Raw genomic sequence first — 16,427 nt, forward strand, 5'->3', positions numbered from 1 at the left:
TATAGGTAAAAACATGAGAAACCGTGAAGTTTAAAGTTACTACCTTTGCGGAGCAATCATCAGAGCAAGAAGCAAGAAGAGACCCAGTAGGATCCCACTTGATGGCATTGACTTCATCCTGCAAAATATTCAAACAAATTAAGATTCAACCTGTATACAGGCATACTGCTGTTAATCCACAAAAATCTCACTGCAAACCCTCAGTAATCTAAAACCAAAAGTGAGCAAGAAGTAGCTATTGAATCTGCTTGAAATTCCTTAGAGTGAAATTACAGATATTTAGAATTTTAAAATGCTGTGAAGACAAAAAAGTAGTGAAAATCAAAAAGAGCCCTATATCTTAAATCTGAATATATATGAAGTGAAATAAACAATACTCTGATATTTCAAACTGCAAATAACAACTACAAATGTTGGGTGGCTGCAGTAAAAGGCCATAATTCAGCATTATCCAGACTGCCAAATAGGCCAGAATCCCAAACATATCTTCACATAACATGACCACTCCTATCACCTGTTTACAGCTAGCTCCCACTTTTAAGTTTCTTGTTATATCTGATATACTTACAGTAAGTGCTCCAACCTAAATAATTTTGTTCCCACAACTAGTGTTCTTTAAAGCCATATTTATTTATTTTTAATATAGACATAAACATGATTCACTAGTGTCCCTGCACACCCTGCCTCTGTCTTGTTCTGAAGCAATTGTGTGTCGGATGTGTATTATGCTGTACCTTAGAACAACTACTTAAAACTCAATAACCTATTGATGGCATACCCCACTTGATCGAAAGCGAAGAGTCTATCGATAATAGCAACAGGTTTTCATTGTTACAATTCTGACATGCTTCTTCATGACTGTGTCCTACAGCAGGCATACACCCAATTTTTAACTCCATTCTCTTGTGAAAGTAGGGTCAATGCTCTATACTAAAACTTCATAGAAAGTCAGAATCTTGATATAAGAAGGATGCCCATCAATCAACTAAATGTGTAACAAAATCCACCTCGTTCTCTAAAACATTGCTAGTTTAAGATGCCAAAATCAGATTACCCAGGAGAATAGATGTCATTAGTTGAGCAATGTTGCCAAACAAAGACCAATAAGTTTTGTACTTGTCCAATATTTTTACTTAATAAGTTCTTTTCTCGTTTTAAACCTAGCCAATCAAATTTGTCCTCCCCTGTTTATAAAAATGCCTATGTCCTATTTCTTACACCTCCCCTGGTCCAAATTTGTCTGTTATTCTTCTTCATTTCCCTTATGTCCATATCAGGTTCTTATAATCTCTAAATATGGTTTCACGTCCAATCAAAGGTCTGGTGTTCCCTGTCTAGGTAATCCTTTTAGTCCATGTCCAACTTTTCCTTGCTCTCCACCAAACTTTTGGACTTCCAGCATGTCTAACGACCTACCCCACTTTTCTTTTATGCTTTTGAAAGTGTCAAACATATTCATTCATGCATACCTTATGTCCATTCTCTGCCTTTGTTCCTGCTTATTGGGCTCTTGAAGTTGTACAGCTCATCATCCCTTTCCTCTAAATGCCACTCTTTTCTCTTACCTCCAAGTTTCAAACTTGTCCTTGCCATCATGCCTTCTCTGTAAACATTGATCTCCAGCCAATGGTAAGGGCCATGAAGTAACTTCGACTACCAAACTCCAACACTCTTGCCTACTTTGCATTGTTCATCTCACCTACCTCCAAATGTATCTCAAAGTGCCATTAATGATCAAATACAACACATCTTCCAAAAAAAAGATTTTCCTCACCACGAAAACATCATTTAATCTCATTGGATCTGCATATACCTCCAATAATACAAACAAAGAAGGTGATCTTTGTTGCCATTAATTTAGTGGTTAGTTTTCAAACTCCACAGGGACTCTCCTAATTGTTATACACATTTGAAGATTTCAAGCACAATTTAAGGGAAAAATTGTGCCCACTAGATATGTATGTTCTCTACCATATGGTAGTCATGAGATCTAGCACCTATTGTAGCCTGGGATTCTATTGTGGGTACTGAAAATTCAAGATTGAACAAAAGCATAATTATGAAAATATTCAAAGCCCTGACTAGAAAAAGATTATGAGCATGTGTTCAAACACCGAGATTCAAGGACAAGAACTTGTGGAGCTGTATTGATCAAAGGATGAAACCTCTTTGGCTGAAGGACGATCTCACACAAAGATCATACCAAAGGTTTCACGGTAGCAACTATTACCTAGTTTGAGCCTGACTGAATTGTACAAGGTAGTGAACACCAATATAAGTCTGTGATCCATAACTCTGTTGTAACAGCATCTAAAATATTTCACAATCCTATGGACGTAAGAAAGGCCATATAACTTCTTTATGTTTTGTAACACTATCATTAGTAAATGGCAAATCCACATTTAAAAATTGTGTTCATCGGAGTTGACCAAATGTTTTAATTTGTAGTTTATCCTCCATGCCCGTACAACTTTCCTCCATGGTTGTCCTCGTTCGCACGACCATGGTGGTCATCATCAAACCTAGTCTATTCGCTCTTTTGTGAGCCCATTGTCTTCGTGCTCTTGTGTGGTTGTTGTGCTTCATTTTTAATGGTCTTCATCTTCGTCAGTCAACTTCAATCTTCTCTCGTCACATTTGTTGGCCTTGGTCATTGTTGCTTCCTTTGCTCCTATCTCCTACTTTAGTTGTAGGCTCTCCCATCGTATTCGTTGATCATGTGCTTTCCTTCTACAAGTGGTTTTTTTGGCTCCATTACTTATCTTGTTGCTCAGCATTTTGCCTTTTTGTGCTTGTGTTGTGGTGATTTGGTCTTTACTACCACATCCTTGGTTTTCATTACAGTCCTAATGTGTTGGATAGTTTTTGTGTGGTTGCTTGTTTCTTGGTTCGTCATCCACCTTGTTCCTCCACTAGAACTCCCTTGCCATGTGGTCTTGCTTCTATTCACATGGGTTAGTGGCTTTGTTGCAGTTAACTGAAACTTTCTTCATTGGGGAATTATTGTTTGAATACATATGTTTGCTTTGTTCACTCAAGCTCATGTTCTCCTGGTTTGGACTTATATGCAATATCCATGGAAACCCCCAAGAACCCTCCACCTACAATGACACCCTTCCAAACTTACTAGAAGTCGTCTGACAATGTCATTTTGGATGTACTTGATTGAGTTGGAAAGCTCGTAGCTAAAAACATTTCTCTAAAATCTTCCTTACAGACACTCAGACAAAATCAATGTACTTGTTGTGGAATACACAACCCACAAAAAAACCTAATCCAGAATAGCACCATTTACTAAGTCAAACAGGATATCAACAAACTTCAAACTAAACAACTTAACTAAGCAAACCTACAAGACCCCTCAAATGTGAAACAAAAAGCAGATCAAAGGTTGGGCTTCAGTTTGTAATGACAACAATAACCTACCTCTTGTTAGCATTGGAATAGTTGTCCAAGTGAAGTTCATTGAAGATCGGACTCAAAGAGTGAGAGCTGAACCTCAAAGTCCACGATATTTCACCTATTTACACTTATTTGATTTTTGCAACACAAAGATTTCTTAACGATCAAATTAGATAGAGCTTAGGTAGCCTATGGCTAAACATTGTTTTTTGTGCTTTCTCACTACAATGTATAGACTCGAGGCTCTCAAGCCCAGGAGGAGGTTATTCTTGCATCTCTCAAAGGTCATTTTGGACAAAGACCTTACTAAATCACAAGATAGCTGAGCTCAAACATTCCAAGGAACTTGTTGTAGACGCTAGGCACGAAGGGAAGTAGGCAATTATTCAAAATCTAAAAGTAGTTATTTGTGATTCCTTTCCCCCATGTTGAGAATCTCAATCTTCAAATGTGTCTAGACTCTAAATGACGCCCACAGCTTAGACGGCGAGAATATAGTGCTACAATTTAATTGTTGGAATGAGGTTATGAGCTTTTCCGACCTTCTCCTACTTTACATCACCACTCCCTTGGCTCTTAGGATTCCTTTTCCTCAAGGAGACACTTGAGAACCTAGCTTGCCCTCTTCCCAAAACAATAGGTTTCCAATGGATTTAAATTTTCAAGTGTGAGACTAGATCTTTGGGTGGGATCCACAGTTTCAAAGGGGTTGCTTGTCTTGTAGGGGCAAACTATGGTGGTTTATTCTGATCCCTCAACCAAATTCTAGTGAATCTTGATTCGTCGTATGACTACCCATCACAATAACCTCTTTGTTGTTGTTTGCTACTTCTCACCGATTGCTTCCTCTCACATCGTCCATAATGTCCTGGACGACAACCGCTTCCAAACCTACAAGATAGCATTGATCAGTTCTCTTTAGACATCAAGATTCTCATTCTGGGTGACTTTAAAGCCCGTACACATTGTGTTGAGATGCCTATCCACAAGGTTGTCGATTCTATTTGTATTGAGGATACGGATCCTACCTTCCATGGGGCTCCAAAGGTCTTCCAACGACGCTCTTCACCCCCTAATGAAGTACAAACTTCATCTCCTATAATTTTGTGGGGCTTCTGATTTGGTGATCCTGAACAAGCTTGACAACTTCCCCAATGCCCATCTTTTCACTTGCAAACCCCATGGTGGTGGGGCAAGTATGGTTGACTATCTCCTCTCTAGCTAGAGGTTTCTCCCTTCCATTCGCTACTTTTGTCTCCCATATCCCTTTGGTCGACCACAATGTCCTCTACCTTTCCCTCCAATCTTTCACCTCTCCCACAACCCATACCTCTAACCTACCACAATGTCCTTTGCCTTTCCTTTGAGTCTTTCACCTCTCCCTTGTTTCATTTGCTTTTCTACTTTGCTAGTGTTTCCTAGGGTTCCCTTTGATATCCTTGTCGTGGGTTGGTTTATTGTTGTATTCCTAGCAATCCCTTTGACCCATTTTGTGGTCACTTGTCAGATATTAATGAAGTTATCTTATCTCATTTGTTGAGCCATGCTATAATATGAGGTGCAGAGTTACCATGTAAATAAAAGGATAATTATGGGTTTGTCAACTAAATTAAAATATTATAACCCTAAAAAAATGTATCCCAAATGACTATGTTCCCCCGAGTTTCCGAGACAGGGACAGTGGGGGATAGCTGGACGGGTTTCCAAGATGACAAAAAAATTTGCCGATTTTGGCGACAAGGGAGACAGCAAACAGGGACGATAAAAGTGACATTTTTGTTCTTATTTTTTTTTTTTTTTTTGTGTTAAAAAATTGGGGACGGATGCAAGTCCCCAATGAAGTCCTTGGGACAGGGACGTCCCCGTCCCAAAAACATTGGTTTCTTTGGGGGGGAAGCATCCCCGAGGAACATAGCCAAATGGTATCCCAAAAGACTGTAACATTATTTACATTAATATCCATTGAAGATATTTCAAACCTCACCTATTCATGGGAGTGGGTATAATGATCTGCAAACTAGTCCAAAGGCGGAGATGATACGAACTCCACTAGACTAGGGCTAGGTGAAGATAAATTTCAATGGGGCTCCCTATGGGAACCTGAGGTTGTCACATGTGGGGTGTGCTCTAGGGACAAAAACTGAAAAAATCTAGCTCTGAAAGATAAGAGACTAAGAGAGACCAATAACGAGGACCAAATTCCAAGCAACTTGGATGTTTGTGGGCCTATGTCCAAGTTTGTACTGCAGAAGAATACATCGAGAGGGTAATTTACAAATCACATTAAATGCAATTTGATGCCAAATAAGTTAATAACACTAATTGCATTTTGCACAACTTTTTGAAACCAATCTACAGGAGTTTGGAGGAAATAGAAGAATTCAAAATTAAGCACAATTATCTAGAGGGAAATTCTATAGCGAATCAACAAGAAAAATGAGCAGTTGACATGATAAAGGATAGAGAGAGTTGGAGATGATTTATGACACACACAAGTGAGGAGTTCAACTGAAGGACACATAAAAAATAATTAAAATCAAAACAAAATGAATTAATGGCGAGAGAACTAGAGGCCAAGCTCGTTGAGGGTTGATAGAAAAGGTGGGAGCTCATGTTATTAATGGACCCGATGACAACATTTCAATGGGAAGGATGGAACCCACTACCAGATTGAAGGCAAACAGAGTAGGTTGCAAATAAGAGATTGCATTCCATGTTTTGGAGCCAATCCACTACAATCCTTTAAGCCATGAAGATGATTTTAGGGGATGGGTTCATCAAACAATAGTATACGCTTTGCACAAACTCAATAGTGGCATCTTTATTTCTAGCATGGTAATTGGAGTTTGAAGACATGATGACAGCAAAGGGAGTGATGGAAGCAATAGAAAAACTGAAATGGAGAGCTGGTTTGTCAAGTGGCTAGCAAGGTGGTGATCATCAAGGGCTTCTTCTTGCAAGGGAAGCATTAGACTCATATCTACCAAGGATATGATACTCTTGACTTGGGCTAGACATTGCCAGGCATCAAACGAACAGGTGGTCCACCTCGGGAGACAATGCACAAGGGTGGGTGCCATTAGAATCCACCAAAATGAGAGACAGATTTTGTGTATTTGTAGATGCAAGCATGTATGGTAAGCCATCCTTGGTAATTCTAGATGTAGAAATTGCAAGGCTAGAAATTTAGGTGTAGACACATGACAAGCAGCCAGGCAATGTATCCGGTTGTGGCCCCATTTTGATCACTTTAGTCAATCACAAAAATATTCAAGACAAACAAAAAATATTCAAGACAAACCTTGGGCGTAGCATCCAATTATCAACCCATTAAAGTACTAGAAATGTTGATTAAATTGTTTTTCAGACTGGAACCCTAATTTGAAGGATAGATGCAAAAGTTCAAAACTGAGTAATTGTTAACTTCCTTATCATTTAAATATGGTGTTTAAGCACAAGCATAAGTCTGATACTGAAATTTATTTGGAGCATCTTTCTTTGTTAGAGATTCTATTAATAAATTCTAAGGCAATGTCTTTGTTAAAAGACGGTGATTGCAAGGAGAATGCCGCATATTTCAGCAACATCTTCATTTAAATCTTTGCTGATATGATCATAGAACGAATGATTTGTATCCTAATTCATGTTGTTCTGAGCAATTTCTTCAAACTGCAGCAGCCAAATCCTTTGTTCTTCATGAATGCCATATTCGGAAAAAAGACTAGTTGCTGGAGAAATATTTGGAGTATTTTATTCACATAAACATGTGTATTCATAAAAGGAACTAATAATCTCAGCACTTCTCTGAAAATAAAAACTACCAGTACTAAGTCTCTCTCACAAAACTAGACAAGTGCTCCGATACCACTGTTGTGGACCCAAAAATGGAAAATCAATACAAAACTTGCAATTGTTTATAACCAAAATTAAACAAGAAACAGAAATTGAAGTTGCTTCATAGTTACAAGAACAAAAATGCTGAAAAAATAAAATTTGTAATATTTCAAATTTAAAAATGCAGTCAAAATGTCATCTGATTTAGAGTTAAAGAGTACATCAAACTTTACACCTTAAATCTCAGATCATAGAAAGCTAAATAATATTAAAAGACTCTACTAGACAAAACATAGGCAGGTTGGCCCACTAAACAAAAGGCAAATTGCAGATTTTATGAAAAACGATAGGCTGGCCATATAATGTTTGAGACTTTTTCTTTTTCATAGAGAAAAAGAAATCATTAATTATTGAAAAATAAAGAGGTTAATTGACAATAGAACTTGAAAATATTCCAAGAAACATTCCAAGAAAATCCTAGTAGTGTGCCAGTATTCTTCCTCTCTATTTTGGGTGCATTCGTCTTCAGACCATATTCTTCCTCTCTGTTTTGATCCATTCACCGTCATTGATCCACGGGCCCCCACTTATACAGCTGCTGCAACTGTCGGAACCACGTTTCCTACCAGCAGCGGATCTGGTAGCAGCGGCAGACCTAGGGCACGGGCTCCTCAGCAGGAGAGGTGGGATTGAATCAGGGTTTTAGGGCTCCTCAGCGGTCTCTCAAACAGCAAATAAAGCAGGTTGGATTTGATACATTCACTCTTTTTCTTATTCACTGTTCTTTGTCTAAAGAGCTATCTGGTCTCTGAAAACCATATCTCTCTCTACCTAAAACAACAAAACAAGAACTCAATACACACAGAGAAAACAAAAGTCTCACAGTGGGAAGTACCCAATAACCAATACATAATCTGGCTTCACCGCTACCCGGGGTTTAATGCATAGCTCTTTCATTGGTAATATCAGAGCTCAAACAGGGTTTGTGTCTCTGAGCTTTGGGCAAGGCTGGAGCAGGGTTCGAGCGGGTCTCAGGTTGAAGGGATCCAGCCAGGGACTGTACTTTCTAGCCACCACTAGAAAGTTAAACTGTAACTAAGATCTGGAGTTCATTTCTCTGCCTAATCATATAGGCGGTGGGCCTGGGGAAACAAGACAGCTGGTTGTTAGCTCCTCTCGAACCATACAGAATATAGTTAGGTTAAGGATCGGAGGTCCCCTATCAGAAACCTAAGACCAGGACAGCAGAGTTATGGGATTGGAAGACTAGGAAAACCCTCTTTGGCCTGTGGTGATTCCGGCTGTTCTTTATGGCAGCGACGTTTGGGCAAGCAGTGTATCAAACCACAAATGGCGACAAATTGAAAGAATACAAAAGCATTTCATCACCACTAATCTCAAAGTCAAATCAACAGTTCCCTACGAGATTCTTTTGGCAGAGGCAGGCATGTTCCCGGTGGAGACCACAGCACTTATTCGACTACTGCGATACCTAAAAAAGTGGATAAAATGAATACACATCGCTGGCCTAGAATGGTGGTTGACAAGGAGTTTGAAGTCGGAAGAGGAAACAGAACAAACAAAACAGCAAATGGTTCAACAAATGGAACATCGACTACCAATAATGCCCGGAATCCAACTTAGATATAAAAAAATGGGTGGTAGAAAAAATCAGATCTACCATGTGGACAAATCAGTTGGGCAGAAAAAAGGTTCATTATGTCAAAAAATTTGATCCCACATGCGAACACAGTGACAAAGAATACTTACGGGCCGAGATTAGAGGAAAAGCAAAAAAAATTAATTGCCCAATTGAGGCCTGGATTGCATCGGTTGAGATGTGAAATTGGCAGATGAAAAGTCCCTAAAGAAGAGTGGAAGGACAGAATTTGTAGGTTTTGCAAAGAAGTGATAGAAACGGAATGGCATTATGTGAAAGATTGCACAGCACAACCAGCACAAGGACACTTTACAGGTGACCAACATAAAAGAGCTTTTTGAAGGGACAAGACTTCACAAGGGGTCATCTTACTTACGCAAATCCACAGCAAAAGGAACAGCCTGGAGAAATCACAGCAGATTTACTAAGGGTTCTTTTGGTCCCATAGACTGTTGGTCTCGTGGACATTATTAAAAATCTTTCACTTCAGTATTGTCATTTATGATCCATGACCAAGAAAACCAGACAAAGCATATGGAAATTTTTTGAACAATGAAAAGTGAAACATAACCTCGGACAATTACCATGTCACTAAAAAAATATCAAACCTGATGCCCAGAAAATGTTTTAATAGGTCGAGACTCGCCAAGTTTACAAACATAGATCATCTTGTCTGTTGAACAAGTGGCAAAGGACACGTTGTTGCGCCAATCAACATCAAGAGTTGGAGCTGCAGAAAATAATCAGATCAGTATGCAGAAGCAGCATGTAAATCTGTATATATTTACCATGCCCATAAAAAGGATAACTACTAGAATTAAAAACTGCAAAGAAAATTCAAACTACAATATATTAGAAGATTTTACACAAACCAGAGTGGAACTCAAATTGCTGCTTGCATTCTGCTGTTTTGGCATCCCAAATTATGGCTGTTTTATCGACACTTCCACTCAGAAGACAATCTCCTTTTTTGTTCCATTTAAGAGAGAATATAGGTCCTCTGTGTTTGTTAAATATATTCTTCAATTCACCTAAAGTCATAAAACAAGTTTTGACAAATTTGTAATTATAAATTTTGAAATCAAATCTGAAAGGTGAACAAATGAATTCAACAACTAAAAAGATACATTAAACGACAACGAAAACAACTGAAGGAATGGCAATTAATACAGAATACTTAATGAGCCTTTATAACACTACGCAACATCCATATTCTTTCAGAATTGTTGACATGTTTGCAACAACAGATTCTTGGTGTTAAATCAAGCTACTCTGGATGCTACAATTGATAGGAGAATGACATCTCATGAAATTTGAATACCTTTCCATATAAGCAAATGAGATTCCAAAACTGAATTAAAAGAAAGATTCCCTAGCAAACAGACTCAATGAGCAGAATTCTAATGAACATTGACAAATGAAGATTGCACACTTCCATTCCCATGAAAATATGTATTCCAGTTCTGATTACATATCCATGTATTCATAAAAACTGTCCATAGTTAAACGAAAAGCAAAGAAATGTTACACAGAGCACTAAACCCAATCACAATGAAGGCAGATTACAATGGAATGTGATAACCTACATAGACATTTAATTTGAAATTGTTATATATAAGCAATCAGTAGGGATTGGACAACAATCTTATATCTACAAAAAAAGCATAAGTTTCAATGAAGTTACTGGCTAGACACAATGTCACATGACAACACTGACTTAGGACTGAAAAAAAACCGACCTTACCATCCTTACTCCAAATCCTTGCTTGTCCATCATAAGACCCAGTTGCAAGTAATGTGCCTTCTCCCTGTAACAATCCATTTTGTGCAATATAAGGACTTCAGAGGGCTTATTTGCTAAAAGCTGGAAATATTAAGCACAACAAGCACAAGCTAAATGCTCCTGCAGTGCTACAACTTACATTCCAATCGAGGGTTGTAACATCTTTACTCTTTTCATTTGTTCTACCCTTGAAATGTTTCAAAACAAGAGCTTTGGGAGGTGTATTCTGCATTGAAGATCCACATGGGCCATCTGCAATTGTCCAAATTCGAGCTGTTGAATCTCCAGATCTGCAAAAAATTGAAGAGCATTGTTAAACACAGTTGCAATAATAATTAATAAATAGAAGAGGAAACAAGATAAGTATTAACATTGGCTCTGAGAAAATGTTACCATAACACAGTATTAGAAAACCTAAGAGTATTTTTTAATGCATGAAAAACAAGAACTTAAATGAAAGCAGCAGAAAACCATTGTATGATAGAAGCCTCCCAATTGCCAAAAAGTCTATCACCTTATGCAATTTTGAAGAAACAAGATCCAGTATCAAGTGAGATATGAACAAACTATGTATTCAATTATCAAACAACAGAAAAAACAGATAAAGCTCCTTTTATAACTAGGCTCTAATGAAATAAAAAGAGTAAAGACCTTGTGCAACATATTAGATGAGGTGACAATGATTGGGAGTACAAAATGTGATTCAAATTGTTGCCAATAATGCAGCTGCATATGTGATAGTTGCCAGCCTCCAAATTCCTATAGGCGAGGCATCCAACATTATTTTGAGGCACTTGTGTTGCCAACTGTTTGACTTGCTCCCTGAGGACATAGGGAAACCAAGTGTTGAGTGATGAATGTGGTTGAAGGAATTCTATAAGGAAGCACGTTGATGGTAAGGATCTCACAATCAAGAGTCACACACTTTACTACTATCTTCCTCACTTTAATGAGCATATTAGCTAACATTAACCAACCTTAAGTGGATGTTGAGTGAAAGATGATTTGTAGAAAGCCTAAAGCAGAGGAAGCATTAAAAGTCTAAATAATAGGTTTGCCGAAATTACAAAAGAGATCATCTATATAAGTTTTCAAACTTCAATTGGCAATTTACTTTTTACTTTTATGATATTACAACTTGCTCATTTTGTTAATTTTTTGGTGTTTAGATTCAGAACCATTGCTTAGGATTCTGTGCTTCGTAAGAGGGGATCAAAACCACATGGGGCTATCTCTACGATGTCTTGGATAAGGCCAATGATGTGATTCAGCATTTGCATGGGCCAAATGAAACCAAACATGAACATGTAGTGCATGATTGATTAGAGGTGGCAAAAAGAAGTCCACCAACATATCCATGGTTGCCTACTTTTTGAGACCTGAGCTTTATTTCTCACCTACTTTAAAAGTAGATGTAAAGATTCTTGTTGGACTCGACAAATGTATTGGAGATTGGTTGCTAATGAGAACCTTCGAGACCTTGTACTTGAAGAGTTGTTGAGTTATAAGAAGGTCAAAGGGTCATTGTTTTTTTCCAACTAATTGCACTCATATACGAGATACCTTGTTGACACATTTATTGGAGATTGGTTGCTAATGAGAACCTGAGACCTCGTACTTGAAGAGTTGTTGGGCTATAAGGTCATCAAAGGGTCATTGTTTTCTTCAACTAATTGAACTCATAAAAGATTTACCTTGTTGACAAGTAAAAAAGCACAAATTTCCAGGGATACGGGGGAACCAAGGGCCTAAGTTTGGGGTCAGCAAGGGGAGAACAAAAAAACAAAAGTGTGGGGTAACACTGCTATGCATGGTGAATTGAAGTCTTAAAGGAAAAATTTGCAATACAACATCTAAATTAGTGCCTCATGAAAAACAATATAGCTTTTACATCAGTGTTTCGAATCACACTACATGATCCATTATCAAGATGCCAGAGAAATCAAGGAGAGAAAAGTGAATTGCAGACCTATAATCCAAATAAGAAGAGGGTGGGTAAGGGAAGGTCATGCAACTCCAAGGAATCAAAAGACTACACAAAAGAAAAAGAATAGAAATAAAAAATAAAAGCAGAAAGAGTAAAAAAGAAAAGAAAATAAAAGAGAGATACTTAAATGAAAAAGAACTAAGAAATCAAAATCAGAACAAAACTAACAAAAAGTAATAAAAATGAATAAAAGAATAGAAGATAGTAAAAAAATGGGGAAAAAAAAGAGAGAATGAGAGCATGAGAAGGAAAGGCCAAAACAAATAAACTAAAAGAAATGAAAGAAAACGAAAAAAATAAAAAACCCACAAATGTGTGAAAAGATTAAGAAAAAATAAAAATGCAAAGAAAGAAAGAATGAAATATAAAATATAAATAGGGGAAGCATTAAAAAAAAAATGAAAAATAAACAATAAAATAATCCAAGGGGCAAAATATGGCAATACAAGGAAAGGAAAAAACAAAGGAAAATAAATGAAAAAAGAAAAGTGATAATTTTAATCAGACTGATGGCAATTTATCTTTCACAAAATTTTGCCTCTGCAATAATGTCAAACTTATATAGACCTGATCTCTGTAATCTATAACTACCACAAATAGACGTCTGCTCAATGACTCTGACAGTAAGTATTAAGGTGATCTTTAGTATTAATTTATCTGCAATATGAATCTGTCTTCAGTCTCAATCTCAATATAAATCTGTCTCATTATCGTTCAGTCTGCAATGTTAATACATCTATATTAATATATCTAACTAAATTTTGGAAGACCAGTAACTATCTTCTCCATGGTGCGACATGCACGGAAGTGACCTAGCCTTCCATGCCAAATTTCACAAGTGCTTGATGAGTCATGAATTAATGCTCGAGTAGGAATGGTGCATAGTCTGTAAAGATGCACCTGACAAATTCCAGTAACTTTAGTTGTCTTGATGTTAGAGTTCTTTGGCCATGCAAGGACTTGGCCACTTGCAAATGCAATATGATATCCTTCATCTTCCAAGGCTGAAACATAGACAAGATCTCGCTTGATCCCTGGAACAAATAGTACATTATTTAATTTCAACGAAATGCCTAGGTTTAACTTAAGAGAAGAAGTCCCAACTCTTACAAAATAACTAGTCATCTCCAATAGTAACTTGATCAAATGAATTGCTCTATATTAACTCTTTGAAATGTCCTCTAAATCTGGTCCTGTGTCGAGATGCGCCACTGTCAATTATCCAACTACTATAGTCCATAGGCGCGTTAAAGAGTGATGAGTAGAATAAGAATGCATCTGAATCCTTTTCTGGAATAGTTTACCAACTTCAGCAATGGAAGCTTGAGGCTTAGATTTTTGGGGACACTGAGTTGCATTGTGACCATATTTATTATAGTTAAAGCACTGGACTTTTGACATATCCTTTCTTCTTTTAAATGAAGAACCATTATGGGATTCCTTCTCTTTCTTTCTTTCGAAATGATTTTTCTTACCCTTTTTCTTTGAGGAGTGTGAGGTAAGGGCATAGCTGCCTTCACTTGTAGAGTTTTTATTGACAACTTTTGTAAACAATCTTGATTCTTCTTGTATGCAATTTTGCCTTCAACCGATCAAATTTAGGAAATTTCGATGTTGCACTAATTCCTCAAACGAAGAATTCCCACAGATCAGAAAATCCATTTAGAGCCAACATTGACAACTCCTTGCTATCAACAATCCAACCAATGCAAATTAAGATTTATAATCAGCAGATATAATACAGTCAGCAACACATACTAGAATCAGCGCTGAAACCAGAGTTCTACAATGGTCAAAGTCGTACTGTTGATGTCCACCTTCATTGTAGATACAACCAAGAAAGATCATTGGTTATAAACAATGTTTACATACATCGTGGGCTATTCCGAACAATGCATTTTCATTCATTCACATCTGAGAAAGACCAGGATAACAGTGGCTCCAAAAGTACATCTAGGATGGAAATAGATTTTGGAATCCCAAACAAAGAAAAGCTCAGAGTTGATAAGCTTGATGAGGATGGACCCCATATGTTTCGACCAACCTTTATACTGGTGATTCTTTAAATGGAAAAGTAGATCCACAATATCTGATTCAAATGTCAGCCACACATTGAAGCATACTGGAAAGAGAAAGTACATTTGGTACTCGTGACTATCAGAGGACCTATATACCAAATTTGGTTTTGAAATACTGGAGCACTTCCCATATCTATTCAAGAACTTTAGTACAAATATATAGATATAGAGAGAGTTAAGACTCTTTCATAAAAATAAAAATAGAGATATTATCTATTTAAGAGCTGAAGTACATATAGATATATATGGAGCTGGAGATCAGCCTTTAGAGACAGGGAAAGAGATATTATAGCTTAATTCATGGACTATATGTATAGTAAATTCACAAAGGCCATTACAAATTAAACCATAATTGATATTTTAGAACAAATTTGAGGAAGATCCCCTCTGGGGAGTCGAGGACATTACAATGTATGAGCAGTTTGTTTAAATAACCAAATGGTGCCTTTCTTATGGCAATTATTCACCACACTCCAGCTCGGCAGTCATTACTCATAATAATAAATATCATTTGATGTGATAATGTATGTCGTAGTTTGTTTGAGTTTAACAATGTCTGTTGTTAGTAATATATAGTTTATTGTTTGACTTTGCACTGCCATTAATGATCTAGAAGAATTCTCATATCAAGACTACACAGAGATAATAATGGAGAATGTAAACATTGATGATGTTCAGATTAATATCAATTCTTTAATGAAGGATATCAATTTTTTGTTAGTTATAAATGATTGCTTAATTAATTAATTAACGCCTCAAGTGATACTATAGAGATTCTAATTAGTTAGCCTCCCAAAGCTAACTTCAACAAATAGAATCACAAAATGGAAAAACATTAAATAACAGAAAATAAAGGGACATCAAAAGAAGAAAAACGCATAAGAAGAAAAATGATAAACTGATAGAAACAAAGCTGCAAAGTAATATGGAAAATAAAAATAAATCAAAGAACCTAAAAGCAAGGCCAAAAAACAAAAAGACAAAGTATACAAGTTCTAAATAGCAAACATTTTAACTCTATTAACATTATTTCTTAGCATTGTTAATATATTACTAATTGACTATAAAAGTTAACATGGTAAAAAAAACGAATTAACTAACATACTGATGCAGAGTGACTGATGGGTCTATAGGTATCCTTAGGGTTTTCTTAAAATACAAGGGTCTTAGGCACTGTTTCTACAATGTCTTGTACTCTCCAACCTTTCCTAGGTTGTATTCACTTCTCAGTCTTGCCCAGGCAACACCAAGTGTCCTTTCTCAATAGGCAATCTGACTCTACAAAGGGAAATTTCAACCAAGATCTCCCCAAAACATCATTCCAACTAGTATTAGTACCTTTCGTAACTCCTTTCCACTTAACATGATCCAAAATACATTATTTGAACTCCCACCCAAATACTCACAAAGTGCTTCGAACACATTGCCTAGAAGGAGACCTAATGCAACCGGCCCTCCTAATTGACTGGTCTGACACATATCTCCAATTTCCCTTAACAAGGCACAATTAAATTACAGTTTTAGACACCCTTTTGGGTCTACTATGAAATATCACAAAATAGGATGTGGGTTCTATGTTTGACAGGGTCAACCAGGTTTGAGCAGTCTCCAACCAAATGGTTTGACCACGACAAAGGGGCACTTGATCCAGCCTTGTCTAAATCTAGAGACACTGAATCAACA

General features: G+C 37.0%; 1 protein-coding gene across 1 annotated transcript in view; it reads right to left on the minus strand.

The window, feature by feature from the left end:
• Window positions 1-16,427, minus strand: part of HOS15 (WD-40 repeat family protein) — a 60,854-nt gene that overhangs the window by 16,865 nt on the left and 27,562 nt on the right. Inside the window, exons 6-10 of the mRNA XM_089830002.1 lie at window positions 10,819-10,969; window positions 10,641-10,704; window positions 9,769-9,927; window positions 9,505-9,626; window positions 44-118 (exon numbers count right to left, since the gene is read on the minus strand). Of these exons, the coding sequence (XP_089686128.1) occupies window positions 44-118; window positions 9,505-9,626; window positions 9,769-9,927; window positions 10,641-10,704; window positions 10,819-10,969 (571 nt within the window). The remainder of the gene's footprint in view (window positions 1-43; window positions 119-9,504; window positions 9,627-9,768; window positions 9,928-10,640; window positions 10,705-10,818; window positions 10,970-16,427) is intronic.

The sequence above is a fragment of the Cupressus sempervirens genome, chromosome 5 (assembly GCF_028749045.1).
Source record: "Cupressus sempervirens isolate cs-2001-9-10 chromosome 5, ASM2874904v1, whole genome shotgun sequence".
Classification (NCBI taxonomy): domain Eukaryota; kingdom Viridiplantae; phylum Streptophyta; class Pinopsida; order Cupressales; family Cupressaceae; genus Cupressus; species Cupressus sempervirens.